Source organism: Vanessa cardui, chromosome 10, assembly GCF_905220365.1.
Source record: "Vanessa cardui chromosome 10, ilVanCard2.1, whole genome shotgun sequence".
Classification (NCBI taxonomy): domain Eukaryota; kingdom Metazoa; phylum Arthropoda; class Insecta; order Lepidoptera; family Nymphalidae; genus Vanessa; species Vanessa cardui.
The window spans coordinates 14,495,995-14,512,806 of NC_061132.1; the positions used below are offsets into that span (position 1 = coordinate 14,495,995).

The window sequence follows — 16,812 nt, forward strand, 5'->3', positions numbered from 1 at the left end:
AGGACCTGAAATATTGTTAATTTAAGAATCAACTTAACTACGTTTTGACGAATTATCATCGAAACTTATAATATATAAGGATACGTATAAAACTTGTTTAACATTGTTTAGGTGGACATCCTACTTAAACATTTTTATATACTGAATTAATAAAGTTGGTTAACTATTCATTATCCAAAGTGACTTAAGTATGTTTTAATATCAAATCACATCATTTAAAATGGAGAATGCTTTTTGATATTGTATAACTTGATAAAAATATGGGGTTTGTGAATATAACTATATAAAATTATAAGAAATAGCTAATTTTGTTGGTTGCACTTTTGCCAGAAGTTTTTACAGAATCGTGGATGAGTTAGCTGGAAGCACCGTGCAACCTCTGAGGATGATTGAGCTATTTTGTTTTGTAACCAAATTGATAAAATAATCTAATACATAAATCGAATCTAAGTTATATATATGAGATGATATTTCAGAAAATATATTGAAACTTATCAAAACTTAAATACTTAAAAAATCATTACTCACCCCTCATGATGTTCAACCAGACTTACACCAACAACAAACAAATTAATTATTAAAAAACCAATCAATCACGTCACCTCACATAAGCACAGTTAACTTAACAACTAAAAATAATTGAAGTTATTAAATTTTTTATTACATTTTCATTTAAGAATAGATCTTGATCGTCGAAGAGCGGTCTGACCTGACACCCAGCCAGCGATCTCAGCCAAACTGTCTCATACGTTTGACACATACATTATCGCTTAGCCAACTGTTTATCACCTATTAATATTGAACTATAAATATATATATCTCAAATATATTACCGGCTAATTGTAACCGCCGTCAGTTTGTAATAAATAACGTGCACACTGTTTTGTTTATTTATTAACACACTAACCCAATCTACGAGGTAACTGTTGATATGTTTGCGTTAAATGTTGTAAATTTAATGCTCCATTCATTTTCATAGTATTATTGTACATAATAGTTGTAGGTGCTGGTGTTGGTATATCTTTTCGAGAGTAATAGATATCAACAGTATTACATTGATCATCATTGTGGTGGGTTATTAAATTATCTATGTATTTTTTATGGAGATCGTTTTTTTGTGTCCATTGTAGCTCGCCACTGAATGGCGCTGTGTTGCAACAGGCAGGTTGTCCATCAGTAAAAGTTTGAAATACCATATAAAATACAATGTAATGCACACAATAAAATCTTAAACGACTCGACTGCATCGTGTAATAGAAATTATATTTAAAGATCATTTCGACAAAGCAGCATTCAAAGACCAATATCTAATGCCAACAATTTTCAAGGAATCACTCGTATTTTGTCCAGCTTACGCGAGCACTGGAAATAGCAATAACCCAAAGAGTGAAAACGCATTGCGTTTTTTGGTAATTACTCGACAGGCGTGCTTGGCGCTCGAGTTGAACCATATCGGATAAAAAAAAGAAACAAAACAAAATATGCTTTAGAAGAACGGGCAAAAGACTGACTTTCTTTTGCCAGAATTCAGATATTTCACAATAGGTGTGTTTGTTATTTTTTATTATATGGTTTGTTGATTGAACATCGAACTCCATTCCTTGAATAAATATTCCCTAACTGTAGACCCAAACAAGATGTCATTAAAGGTTAGTAGAGCGAGCAGGTGAGCCGAGTGAGCCATGGTCATTGGACTAGTTGGCCGGGCTCCAGGACTGCAAGAAGTGCAGATATTATTAGTGGTTAAGTATACACGCTACAACTAACTTTCCCTAGATTACATAACACTGATTCTTCTATTGGATAAACAGTTTGATTATTTTTGTGTCTCGGTTAGAGTAACAGTGATCTTTTTATGGGCTACTTACCGTATACGTGGTGTTCTTCGCTATTGTAAACAGTGTAAAGTTGGTCTTTTATTTATAAATAGTAGCTAAACGACGATATGTACCGTATATCTAATAAATGATGATTTTACACACAAACTTTCATCCCAAATTTTTTAAAGGAATTATTTCCATAAAAATCTTTCAAGTGTTTTAGACAGTTAGAGAAACTTAAATACAATCGGTATTTAAGTTTCTCTAACATGAGAAAAGATAAATTTCTATAGAAAATTAAGCCACAATGTAAGATTCAAATCAACGTAGAAGGTAAATTAATTATACAACCATTAATGGTAATCGTCGTTTCATAAAGAATTCATATGCAATTTTTAATGTGACGACCGACGACCGACGACGACGAATGACGACCTCCATGGTCGAGTGGTGTATACACCGGTTTTAATGGGTACGCCACTCTGAGGTCCCGGGTTCGATTCCCGGCCGAGTCGATGTAGATTACCATTAGTTTTCTATGTTGTCTTGGGTCTGGGTGTTTGTGGTACCGTCGTTACTTCTGATTTCCATAACACAAGTGCTTCAGCTACTTACATTGGGATCAGAGTAATGTATGTGATGTTGTTCAATATTTATATTTATTTAATTTATTTATTTATCATTTTTAATGTCGTTAGACCCACTGTTGGGTGTGAGTTGGATGTCAGTCTTTGTACAATTTCATTAGGTAGGTTTATTCTTGATACAAGCATACCCAGTAGTGTTTGTAGGGCTAGTAGCTTGCGTTGAAGATAACTCTGACCTTAGAGATTTTCTGATTACAGCGCATTGTATGGTTACACCTTGTTGAGTGCATGAATTATTAAGAGATGGAATGCGTGCGAAAGGATACAATATCACGATGTAGAGATGGCAGATCTTACGGCGGTTTAACGATAGTTGTAGGAGTTAAGTCATTTTTTATGGGATAAGTAGGCGAAACAGCGAATGGGCCATCTGCTGTTAAGTAACCTTTGTTATGAATGATGCAAAAAGTAAAAAATGATAACGAATAAAATTTGGTAAAATTGATTTGACTTAGAAATAGGAAGGATGTTTTTATAAAGATGATATTTTTTGTCAGATCAAATAAAATAACCTGCACATTTACAAAATAAAGATTCTTATTTTCCAATGGTAATAAATCAATAACTAGGTATTACAACAAAGCATTATTAATTCGCAAATTGAAGAACGCTGAAAGTATGTTTGTCTATTCGCACAAAATTGTTATTATATTAAAATAGTGTTCTGTCAATGCCACAGGGACCTGATTATCCTAATGGCCTCCAATAGGTTAAAGACGGCCTTGGTCAGTCATTAAAGATTAGCTTTTCCTATGTACCGATTTAAGAAAGAGCTCTCAAACTCATGTTTCTCTGTTAAGCAATTAACGGTATTTGAACGTTATATGAATAAAATACTGTTCGTCAATATGAACATAACTCCAGAATAGCTAGACTAAGTTGATTGTAAAATGTACGATTTCTAGAATTTATAACGATTAAAAAAAATAAAAAATAAAAAAATATTTTATAAGGAACAAGTAAAATAGTAGGACAAATGTGACCATAATAACTGCATTAGTTATTAAACTGTGTCACAGTTATTAGGCCCTCCGCGGAACAATACAATACGATGTTCCATACAAATATAAAAAAAATAAAACGAAAACAAAAATTATAGTTAAGCTTTAAATTAGGCAAAAACGTGTGTGTATGTATATGTGTGTTTGTTTTGGTGTGTGTATGTGTGTGTGTGTGTGTGTGTGTGTGTGTCTGTGTGTGTGTGTGTGTGGGTGAACATGTGTGATATTTATTTATTGACAATTAGGAGGTTTTCGATTTCATCATATGACCGTTCTTTAAGCCAGGTAGTTATTGATTTTTTACATTGACTTAAAATCAAAGGGTAAATATTAACATTTTTATTTAAACGGTTATAAAGTAAGGAGCCGAGGAAAGGGAAAAGCCGAGAAGAGAGGGCAGATTTGACAGGATGAGAAGGGCAAACAAGGTCAGATCTCCGTTTATTTGTAATAAGGTTTGGATCATAGGGTAATTGCCTGTGTTTGTGAAGAACTGTAAGAAGAACATAAAGCTTTCTGACAGCTAGAACATCACAAAAAGCATACAGGTCTTTAGTAGGGAATAACTTAGGTTTGCGAGATATTACCTAGAGTAAAGCTCTCTGCGCTCTTTCAACGCGAATGATTACTTGAGAATAATAAATAAATAAAAAATAAAATTGAGTTTTATTGGTGTGTACTGCCGCAGAAAAAGTAGCAATGGACCAACTATAATAATCGTCTCTTATTCCAAATTATGTCTTAGTCCTTGGAGTAGTGGTGCCAAAACCTTAATTAAGAGTATATCACCTTACCTTATTGCCTGAGCGTAGTGGTTCAGGCAAGCATCACTGGATATTAATGTGCTTAATTTGTGTTCATTCGTCTCGAGCTCGGTGGTGAAGGAAAACATCGTGAGGAAACCTGCATGTGTCTTATTTCGTTATAATTCTCCCACATGTGTATTCCACAAACCCGTATTAAAACAGGCGGAGGAGGTCTTAGCCCAGCAGTAGGAAATTTACAGGCTGTTGTTTTTGTTATTATTGGTATTGTTGCCTTAGACAAGGCTGAACCATTTTTCTTCCAGAAGATCAGAATAGCGCCTAAAGGAAAACAGTGCTACTAGCAATTTTGCCACCATTCCATGCCATTCCATGCATATGTATTTATTTTCATTTCATTTAATTACTATGTTATGGTGTATGTAACATTTTTAACCGACTTCAAAAAAAGGAGGAGGTTCTCAATTCGTCGGGGCGTTTTTTTTTTTTTTTTTTTTTTTATGTATGTTACCGAATTACTCGAAGATGGCTGGGCCGATTTTGACAATTCTTTTTTTGTTTGAAAGGGCATGTTTTACAGGTGGTCCCATTGTCAGGAGATCAGGATCTGATGATGGGATCCTGGATAAATCGAGGGAACTCCTCAAATTTTATAGGCACACCTATAGTGATTTCGGTTTTATTCAAAGTGCCTTGGTCATATGCTCACGAAAAGTGACATTTGATGAAGTGGAACTGATGATGAAGACCACAACTAGTAATCAGAACCTATTAGTAAGTAACTATTTTACGGGCTCAGTTCTATTTCTTTAAGATAGTCGTCAAGCAATTGATGTATTGATGTTAGTAAACATGCCTATGATGAAGTCTAGCTGATGGTGGACTACCAGGAGAACTCCTCATTGATTAACGGCATTAAAGTGAATGACAAACACTACCAATTGTAATTATAAATAACAAAACAACACTGAAAAGCAGTAAATAAATTTTTATAAATTAAAAAAAACCGCCTTCAAAAATGAACTAAAAAGAAAAAAATAATCAGATACATCCATATCCAATTTACGATTTTTTAATCACCTTTTGAAGTCGGTGCCAACAAAGTAAATAAATTCCTATATTGAAATCATTTAATTTGTATCGATAGTAAGGTTTGTCTAATGGTGTCATCTATACAATAAATAGATTTAGTTTTTGTATGTATGTATTATGTACCTATATTAGCAATGTTGGCACCGACTTTGAGAGGTGATTAAAAAATCGTAAATTATAAAAATTTTTCTTGTGACAAACACATAGTTCAGTTATTTTTATATGTCTTTTTTAAGAGAATATTAAAGTAATAAATAAAATAAATGACTATTTAATGACTTTTAATATGTTATGACATTACATTTTTGTAATCTTGTAAATTAAAATTATCTTAATTAGTTTCATTTGGCACGACAGAGTATTTAAATGCAAGACATCAACAAATGCATGACACACACATACGTAAAAAAATATTTTTTTTATTGACAATTGACAATTATAGTTTTAAGGCAGCCATTCGGCATCTGCGTCCAATGAGCGAATGGGCTGGGTCGGCGATTCAGTGAGATCCTCTTTGCTACTGGCTACTTTTTTGTAAACCTTCTTACCAGCCTCCACGACATATTCGACACCGTCAGCTGAAATCAAAATACACAATTCAAGTAAACTTACGAACAAAGTAACACTTTATTATACTGTGTTGATAGATGAATGTGCCCAGTGTAATTGCTAATTTTCTGGTAGATAACACAAGACGTGTTACGTTGATTATTATCTAAATTGTTGGCAAAGCGTTACTCGTGTAAAGACTTGTGTCTTAGTTTTTATCTTTAATGTCATATACCAAAACAAAAATACAAATTAAAGAGATAGGATGCTATAAGGGCACGACATAGATGTCTTTGGAGTGTAGCAAAAAAAAGGGTATGTATAATATATGGGCACTATTTCATGATGGGGGTTAATTAAGGGATAATTGTTGTTAAAGAGGTAAGAAACAGCTGCATTTTTGCTAACACGTGGACATGAGATATTGTTACATACGAAGGTAACAACAACAACAACAAACAACAACAGCCTGTAAATTCCCACTGCTGGGCTAAAGGCCTCCTCTCCCTTTGAGGAGAAGGTTTGGAACATATTCCACCACGCTGTTCCAATGCGGGTTGGTGGAATACACATGTGGCAGAATTTCTATGAAATTTGTCACATGCAGGTTTCCTCACAATGTTTTCCTTCACCGCTGAGCACGAGATGAATTGCACAAATTAAGCACATGAATCAGCGGTGCTTGCCTGGGTTTGAACCCGCAATCATCGGTTAAGATGCGCGTGTTCTAATCACTGGGCCATCTCGACTCACGAAGGTAACATTTAGTTATAATTTATACCACTTTACTAAGCATTGCAAATATATTTACCAATGACTCCACCAGTTTTTCTGACAGCTTCGCCGATATTGTGCGACGAAAACGTGTTCGGGTCGATGTTTATGTTCACCCCCTCCGTGCTGCCGTCGGGGTGTTTCGGGCAATCCGTCTGCGATATGATCGACAGGTCGTACGGGTCGACGCCGAAAGACGCCAGCTTCGAACGAGTCTGCAACAGAAACACGTTATTATAGAACATGTCCAATACTGTCTGAACAGGATTAATAACTATTTAAGTGGGAACTAAATTCGACAAAAGTCGAGATGGCCCAGTGGTTAGAACGCGTGCATCTTAACCGATGATTGCGGGTTCAAACCCAGGCAAGCACCGCTGATTCAAGTGCTTAATTTGTCTTTATAATTCATCTCGTGCTCAGCGGTGAAGGAAAACATCGTGAGGAGACCCGCATGTGACAAATTTCATAGAAAATCTGCCACATGTGTATTCCAACAACCCGCATTGGAACAGCGTGGTGGAATATGTTCCATACCTTCTCCTCAAAAAGGGAGAGGAGGCCTTTAGCCCAGCAGTGGGAATTTACAGTCTGTTGTTGTTGTTAAATTCAACATAAATCGTCCATCAGAAAACAAGCCCATTCAAATCAAATCAAATCAATTTTATTCAAGTAAACTTCATAATGAAGCGTTTTTGAATCGTCAATAATCAAATACTACCACCGTTTCGGAAAGCAGCTTCTAGCGAGAAGAAACGGCAAGAAACTCGCATAGTTGCTCTTTTCAAATAAACACATTTACAATGCTGTTATTGACAGTAATTAGCGTCCTATGATGGAACCCGAGCCTAACTCCAGGCGTTTCTTTCTAAAAAGTACTCTTTTAATGAATAGTATGATTTATTTATTAATTTAGTCTTAATAATATTTTTAAATTTTGAAAATGGTAAATTGATTATATTTTCCGGTATCTTATTATATATGCGTATACCATTGCCCAAAAACGTTCTATTTACCGTATGCAAACGGAAACTGGGGGTTACAAGTTTATTCTTATTTCTTGTATTAATAGTATGTACATCAGCATTGATAGAATAATTTTTAATATTCTTAGCATTAATATCGCTTCGGAAAGAAACACCTCTGTACGAGAATAACCAGCGTCAAATCTAAGTTGATTTTGTTTTCTTTAAAATTATGTGTTATTTTCCAAGGTACGATCTACACTAATATTATAAATGCAAAATTAATTCTCTCAGTCTGTTTTTTGCTGTGTCGCGGTCAAATCTCAACTGAATTAGATTTGAAGCAACCTTGAACTAAAAACACCTGCGAAGCCTTGGGCGGTAACTAATCATCTATATAATGTCTTTTGAGTTTCTTTAACTTCATTTATTATAATGTCTTAATGTAATGTAATTAAACGTTCCATTAAATTAGTGTCTCGTGTGTGCGCACGTATGGAATAATGATCTAAATAAAACGTTAATAATGAATGCATGCGGAGATTAAACCTTGTTGTTTGGACCAGAAATCTTTGCGGCTGGACGAAGATAAACTCGTCAAAGTTTCATTACAATCGCATGAATTGTTAGGAATTTCAAACAAATTAAACACTCTGATCTATTATGATAACCGACTTTTATAGACAATAATATATTCTACAAAAATATACTTTATCCATGCAGGCATTTACAAGTACTTTTGAATCGTCATTTTATAAACTATATTGACTGTAACTACCGCGTCTTAATTTAGGTTCTACCGAAAAGAACCGGTAAGAAACTCATTAGTTACATAATTATTTATATCAAATAACGTTGATAAACATTTGAAAAAAAAAGCAATTACAGGCTTAATCGGTATAGCCCTGACTGAACTAGTTGTAAAGTTAAACTGATGGCTACAGGATATACGCTGTTATCTAATAAAAGTGGGAGTTTGTTCGCAGACAACGTAGCGGATGTAAGTAAGACATATGTATTATTAAACAAACTAATTTTGGATAACAAGAACATGTATTAAATATATTTATGAATGTTAAGCTCGTATATCTAGAACTATTTATATGGTAGATGAGTAGAGGCCTACCTCTAACTAGGCTCTACCTCTTTGCACAAAAGCCCTAGCTTTGTGCAAGAATACAATTCACAACACTTTCAGGTACGAAACCATGTACTCTACCCAATGTAATGATAATGTAATGGTAATGAGCTACCCAATATTAGAGTTGTTCAAAAGTTAGTAACCAAAAGTTAACCAAGCCTATAACGTATAAGGTGATAATTATATAAAAATGGTTACTAATTAGTATACTACCATAATGGTTAGTATAATACCATAGATATTCAAGCCTTTTTTTTTATTAGGCTTTTGTCCTATCATCGTTTCAATAGTTATGCTAGCAAAACATTGATTTGTTGAATGACATAGGAATACCAATAAAACAGCTAGAATTATTTTAATTAAATTAAAGTTTTTGGTATTGGTGGTAGTTTCACTTAATCCTAATAATATTATAAATGCGAAAGTTTGTGTGGATGGAGGTATGTATGTTTGTTACTCTTTTGCGTATAAACTACAAAACGGATTTCGATGAAATTTTACAGTAAAACATGTTATACATCAGGATAATACACAGGTTTCAATTTATAATGATTTTATGTATTTTTCGTAATACGATGTATATCAAGCACCCCAGCGAAGACGGGGCGGGTTGCTAGTATTATACAATGACGTTTCAAATGTGCTTGTAAAAGTTTACTTGAATAAAGTATATTTCGATTTTCCTTTTGAGTAATTATTCTTAAATAAACAAAGAAGGGAAAACTACAATAAATGACTCACCTTGTCTACAAATATCTTATCCAGTTCCTTGGTCCTTGAGAGGATCGTCGCTGAATGTCGGTTAGCGAACGCCAGCTTCTGACAGGTGAATATCGCAGCGTATGTTGTGTAATCCGTCGCCATGACCGTGTAGCTCGCGGAACCGGCGACACCTGACAGTTACAACCAAGTAAATATACTAATAATTACACCAACTGCATTAGTGGTGGTAGATTCTTTACTTTACAGTAGGAACCTTCAGAAGGAACCCCGGGCCTCGGGTTTCTACTGACAATTACAATGTAAATGTCTTATTAATTACACTAACTGTATTATTAGTGGTAGTAGACCCTTTACTTAACAGGAGAAACCTTCTCGGTAGGTACCACTCACTCATCAGTTATTCTACCGCCAAATAACAGTACTCAGTATTATTGTGTTCCGGTTTGAAGGGTGAGTGAGCCAGTGTAACTACAGGCACAAGGGACATAACATCTTAGTTCCCAAGGTTGGTGGCACATTGACGATGTAAGGAATAGTTTATATTTCTTGTCATTGTCTATGGGTATCACTATCAGTGACCACTTACCATGACGGTTACATATGCTCGTCCACCAACCTATACCTTAAAAAAAAAAACAAAAAAATTGAGTATCCTCTATGGTCTACGTTTCGGTTTTTTGGGACATGTGGATATCATAATGGAACCGACCTAAGATCTAAGTTTCCTCCATAGGATCGTCCTGGCTCTTAACAGTTGTATCTGAATCTGTGTTGCTCCTTAATACTGGTCTGTACTCTGTACCTTATCCAACGTATTTTTGGTACATTTGGAAGAGGATAATGAAGAATACAAATGAAAATTAAATAGCAAATACTCACTCAGAGGAAATTGTACTTTCATTCGTGCCGGCACTGCTTTATCAGGGACGGTTAATATACCGGTATATCTATAGACAAAAATTAAACATATAATATAAAGTATATGATTGTATAATCACAACACTATAGCACAGATAGCCACAGTCAGTCAATGGACAAAGATGTCCATAACCCTGTGTTAATGCCACGTGTGTGTGTACAACATTTCTTGTTTATTGGTTGAATAGCTTAAGCGGTACATAGTGTTACTTAATTAACATTTCAAACTCGGTCTAAAGTCTTTGGAAACCTTGATGAGTTCCGGTGAATTAAGACGAAACCGATTCAAAAGCTTATTTGTATTAAATCATTATCAGAAATAAATATCACGTGGTTTAAAATCTTTAAAGCGCAAATAGACGCACTTTCTAAATGGGCATAATTGTGTGGAATTAAATATACAATGATAGCTGTTATTCTATGTACTTCGTTTCTTTGGCCATGTGGCTAGGCAGGAGGACAGCCTGGAAAAACTTATAATGGTTGGCCACGTGGAGGGGAAGAGAGGTAGAGGAAGAGCGCCGTCCCGGTGGATATAAACGGTAAAGAATAGGAATGGCTAGAGGAAGGTGGTAAAAAGTGTTCAGGAGAATCACACGCATGGTGGTCACGACCCTCAGTAATGAGGAAACGACTAGGAAGAAGAAGCTGTTATGTCTATCTTTTCATCAAACTTCGACCATACCTGTAAAGGAGTGGTTTAACATCTGCATGAAGCCTCAAAAAATATTCTGACATAATACAATATTGTATTAAATTTAAAGCTATCTTTTCGTCAGAGTTCCGCCATACCTGTAGTCATGTTTCAGAGGAGTCAACCCCAGAATGAAGTGTTGAGATAACTGTTCCAGTTGATACGTGCCAGGTTCGTCGGTCTTCGTGAAGTTGTAGGTGATGCAGTGCGAGGCAGTCGACGTCTTTTGGATCACATACCACAGACCCAACATCTGTAAAACGAGTGAATTCAAGCTAGATTTCATTTTTATTGTCTAATAAACGTATTTTACATTCTTTACTGAAAATATATTTAATTATTTATCATTACATAGTAATAAATCAAAGCCGCTTACTGCTCTCTATCCCTATGTAGGTATGCTTTTTTAATACATAGATTAAATTCGAGAGATTTTTTTTATCTAATACATGGACAATTTAGTAAAGAAACACTGAGAATTTTGGAAGTTTCTAATATGATGTCGTAATTAAACACATTCTGTAGTTTATTTAGTATCAGTATTGCACCCCTGCGATGGCGGGGCGTGCGCTATATACTTAAAATCATTTGTTAAAGGGCCTAGCATACAGACACATTAGAAAAAAATGATTAACAATATTTGTGTAAGCATTGCCGTGTAAGAAACGGGCTTTCCTAGTTTAGTCAGGTTGGAATCAGGTCTCCAAAGATTCCAGTTTGTTTTGTAATACTATAATAACAGATTTGTTCTTATTCCTTCAAGAACAGTTGCCATCTCAAGACAAGTAAACCATCATCAAATAACAATGTTTACCTTTCTGAAAATTATTATTAGTTTGTTGTTCTTGCCTGGATTTGAACCTTATATCATCAAAGAAGGTTCACCCGTTCTACCCACTAGGTCATCTAAACATATATAATCCAAGATCCCAATGATACCAAAGATTGTTATTAAACAATATTATAATATATATCATATTCGAATAAACTGTTATTATCAGTGAATTGACACTGCAGGTCAAGTTCCTTTATTGTATATACTTGCTACTTATATGTTATATATTTATATGTTAAACAATTTTCTTATCGCTTCTTCTGCATACGATGAAATAATATTGTTCTATTATAACTCGTAAACAGACTATGATTAAATACTTTGATGAAAAGTCTAACAATTTTTCCTAGTTCTCAAAATAATACTCAATATCGAAATATACTGTTATAATATATATGTTGTGGTATTTTACACACTAATAAAAGATTTAGAATCATTAGTGAGAACATTAATTATTTCCAAGTACAATAAAATTTACATCAAAATATACAAGGTCTGTTAAATGATCATTTAACGACATTCAACTAAATTTATAATATCTACGGATTCTCAATATAGTTTCTATAGCACTCTTATTATTTAAATGACCTTAATAGTTTATCCCATTTTATATAATTAACAAAATGATATACTAATTATAGATTACTAATTTAACTAATAACAAAATGCTCCACGGTATCTCAATAGTAACTAATTCCTTCTTACACAGTAAGTAAGTATTCTGGGATAAAAATTAAGATTACCTGGTTCATATCAAACCCTGGCATTGGTTCAACAGCCGGGCACGCTCCCAGGTGATAAGTATGGGAGAATACATTGTCACTAAACGCCAATAACACTAAAACAGTTAGCTTAAACATATTCACTAAGTAAACTTATTTAGTAAGGAAAGTTTCTCTTGGACGTGCGACGCAGACGGTTAAACGGACTCAACTGACCCGTTGGACGACTCGAGGACAATTTTATTCGTTTAATCAGATATACCACTGGTGTTTGCAAGCTACTGGTTACTATAAATGGACTTAAATAGACAATGATCTGATATAACTTGACAATCATATAGAATATATAGATAAATTCAATTTAATGAAGAATTAATTATGTACATCTTAAGATATGATTATTTTTTTCAAGGGTCAGATAGGGTAAGTTCCACCCACTCAAGTTCATCATCATTTCATCATCATTATCAGCCTGTGTTTGTCCACTGCTGGACATAGGCCTCTCCAAGTGCACGCCACTGTGGTCTTTATCCAGCTACTCGCAACCAGCTCCAGCCTGCCGCCTTGCGTAAATCATCACTCCACCGTGCCTGAGAACGTCCTACACTACGTTTGCCGAGACGCGGTCTCCACTCTAGAACACGACGTTATCCCCAACGTGAACTCAAGTTCATATATCACCAACCAGCAGCATCTGATTAGTATTGTTGAACTAATTAGTGGGTATCTAATAATTACAGGTAGTCAGTCCCATGGGCTTCACGCAGCGTGCTAAAGTGATTCTGTGGCGCCTACTGAAAAGACGAAGAGCACCGCTGGTTTCTTAATGAGTAGTCCGGTGTACTAGAGTAAACTCCCACATAATAGTGCTGGGTCATTTCATATTTTACGTGAAACGAAACGAACCAGTTTTTTAGTCGCAAAAAACAGTTCCTTAAAACGGTTACCAAAAAAACCAGTTTTTTGGTCGACCTTTTTTTTAAGTAATCTCTCTAATACAAAACATAAATACTTCTCTTGTATATTTCTACATAAACATAAATTATAAATATTATATTTCCAATCCACTTACCACTCCACGAAAAGTAGTAGTCAGTCCCATTACTGTTTGGTATACCTAACGGTCATGCTTTTACTAATTACTTAACTTCTATTGTCATAAAAGATTATTTGACTTCAAAATCAACATTTTAAAAATGACTCAAATTATTGATTGTTAATAATAATTATTGTTTCATTATTTACAGAAGCATTATACTCGAAGCTAATAATATTAAATTTACCCCATAACAATATCACTGGAAGGTAGGCTTTATTTACAAATGAGGTCTAAATGAGTAAGATTCTGAGAATATTGTTCATAACTACAGCGAATGCTCTTTAGAAAGACCAAACAACAAAACGACCTCGTTTATAGCTCGAAACGAGTCGGTACTTCGTAGTTTTACTATTTAGTTTTTTTTTTTTAATTATAATTGATTAATTATCTGTTATTAATTAACATAAATGGCCATGGATATTTTTTTGCAAATCACTTTAAACTTTGTCTATTCCTTTGGCAAAGTTTAAAGTATAATAACATCCGCAAAGTAATAGGCTTATTGCTTCCGGTAGGGCATTGTACAAGTTTGGGTGGGTAGTGGGTACCATTCTCATCACAATATATTCTACCGTCAAATAGCAATAAATATGAGACAACATCACATCATTACTCTGATCCCAATGTAAGTAGCTGAAGCACTTGTGTTATGGAAATCAGAAGTAACGACGGTACCACATACACCCAGACCCAGAACAGAACATAGAAAACTAATGGTAATCTACATCGACTCGGCCGGGAATCGAACCCGGGACCTCAGAGTGGCGTACCCATGAAAACCGGTGTACACACCACTCGACCATGGAGGTCGGAGCAATGCTTAGTATTGTTGGGTTTAGTTTTGATATTGTAAGTATCGATCCCAAGGTTGGTGACGCATTGGTGCGATGCCAGGAGTGGTGTCTTTGGCGGTGGTGACCTACTATCAGGTGGCCCATTTGCCCGTTCGTCTGCTTAATACATTAAACTAAGTATGTAATAATATATACAAGCGTGGTGTTAATATTCGTAGATTCGATGAAAGAATTATCAAATGTTCCAAAAATAGCAAATTTATTATTACTTTTTTTTTATTGTATTTAAATAACACGCCTGTTGAAAAAGAGCAACTACTGAGTTTCTTGCCGGTTCTTCTCGGTAGAATTTACTTTCCGAACCGGTGGTAGATTCACTTAATATATTTTTTGAGTGATAATTCAAAAGTGATTGTAAAAGCCTACTTGATTACAGTATATTTTGATAATGTTTTTACTTTTATATAGTAAGGCACATTTTTGTAGCCGGTGGTAAGTATTCAGTGTATTTACAATTCTTTCAATACACAATAAGTGTTAATCACTTCATACAACGTCGCTGTTTAACGGTAGAATATTGACACAACCTCTTATTTCACTGGTTTTATTTAATTGTTTGTACGAGACTAACTTTCTTGAATAAATAATGACTATTTGGATGTGCTCAAAAAATTCTATTATCTATAAGGGATAGACATGGTTTATAGGCTCTTCTGTTAAATTTTCCGTATCTGTGTTAAATATAGGAATGAAAGGTCCATCCATTGAAAACAACTGGCTATCAATTACTAGTCTACAGATATAACCCCGTGACAGACAGTCGACTTGGTGATGGTTTTCCATCCAATGGGAGATGATTATATCTTAATCTTTGTTGTATTGAATATTTGTAAAGAAATGTAAAGTAAAACCCGCTATAATTCACTGAGTCAACGGTCAATCTTTCGCCCTGATATGTTTTCTTTTCCAAGTCAGTGGTAGTTTTCAACCGACTTCCAAAAGGAGGAGGTTATCAATTCGTCTGTATTTTTTTTTTATCTTGACAGTAAAATAATTAACTGCAATTCTTTTTACTGAATGAAAGATTTTGATTTTTGATAATGAATACAGTCAAGGCGTGTTAATAGAGACTAACTGTGCAAGGCATATTATGTCACCCTTGTGCAAATATATTCAAATTCACTTTAATCTCACTCTCACTCAAAAGGTACCAGAAACTTTGTGTGATTTCCAAATATAACCACTACAATATTACAAACTTCGGACCATTGAGCCTGACGTGAATATTAAGAACAAAGCCTTAGAATCTATAGCATTAACTTAACCACTAAACAAACGAGTAGCATACATACTTACTTTAATAAATTATTATCATCGTTCAAGTAAAGGAATCAATAAAAACAGTCGTAAAAATAAAAAAATCGTTTACGTAAACGGAAGCGTTGTTTCTTGTAAAGTCGGTAAAAAAGGTATACGTAATTGTACGCAACTACTTGATGATTCATACTGCTTATTATTGCTTGACGGTTCCTTCCGTTAGATGACTGCTTTCTTTAGTCGTGAGTCATATGATAATCACATATATATAACTACATATATATGTTTTATCTTAAGGCAAAGATGAAAATGTACAGATAAATTTGAGCAATTATGAAATGCAACATTGAATTAAATAATTAATAGTTAAACAGCTTTTAAATGCCCATTAATTCCCCTACAGTTCAGCTTAGGTCTCCTCTCCCTTTAAGAAGAAGGTTTGGGGCTCATTCGTGTTCTGAAGAAAACATCGTAAAGAAACCTGCATGCACTAATCATCCAAACGTGTTTAATAGCCAATTAACGCTGGATCAACGTGTTGGATAAACTTCCATTTAAGAGGATAGGCCTCTGCCTGGCAGTGGAACATGCAACTACAGTGCATGCAATTCGATAAACCTATATTTTACCATATTTTACCACAGTACTAACCACTGACTGATCACGATATTATATATCCTTATTTTTATTTTTTTTATTTATGGTATAGGTTGGCGGACGAGCATATAGGCCACCTGATGGTAAGTGGTCACTATCACCCATAGACAATGACGCTGTAAGAAATATTAAGTATTCCTTACATCGTCAATGTGCTGGTGGCACCTTGGGACCTAAGATGTTATGTCCCTTGTGCCTGTAGTTACACTGGCTCACTCACCCTTCAAACCGGAACACAACAATACTGAGTACTGTTGTTTGGCGGTAGAATAACTGATGAGTGGGTGGTACCTACCCAGA

General features: G+C 34.7%; 1 protein-coding gene across 1 annotated transcript; it reads right to left on the minus strand.

Moving 5' to 3' along the window:
• Positions 1-5,588: 5,588 nt before the first annotated feature.
• LOC124533226 (apolipoprotein D-like) lies at positions 5,589-12,898 on the minus strand. Its single transcript, XM_047108426.1, has 6 exons — positions 12,667-12,898; positions 11,187-11,341; positions 10,356-10,423; positions 9,495-9,646; positions 6,685-6,862; positions 5,589-5,902 (listed from the first exon to the last, which is right to left on the minus strand). Exons 1-6 carry the CDS (start codon positions 12,781-12,783, stop codon positions 5,769-5,771), a joined length of 804 nt encoding a protein of 267 aa, XP_046964382.1. The 5' UTR covers positions 12,784-12,898; the 3' UTR covers positions 5,589-5,768.
• Between the last annotated feature and the right edge of the window lie 3,914 nt (positions 12,899-16,812).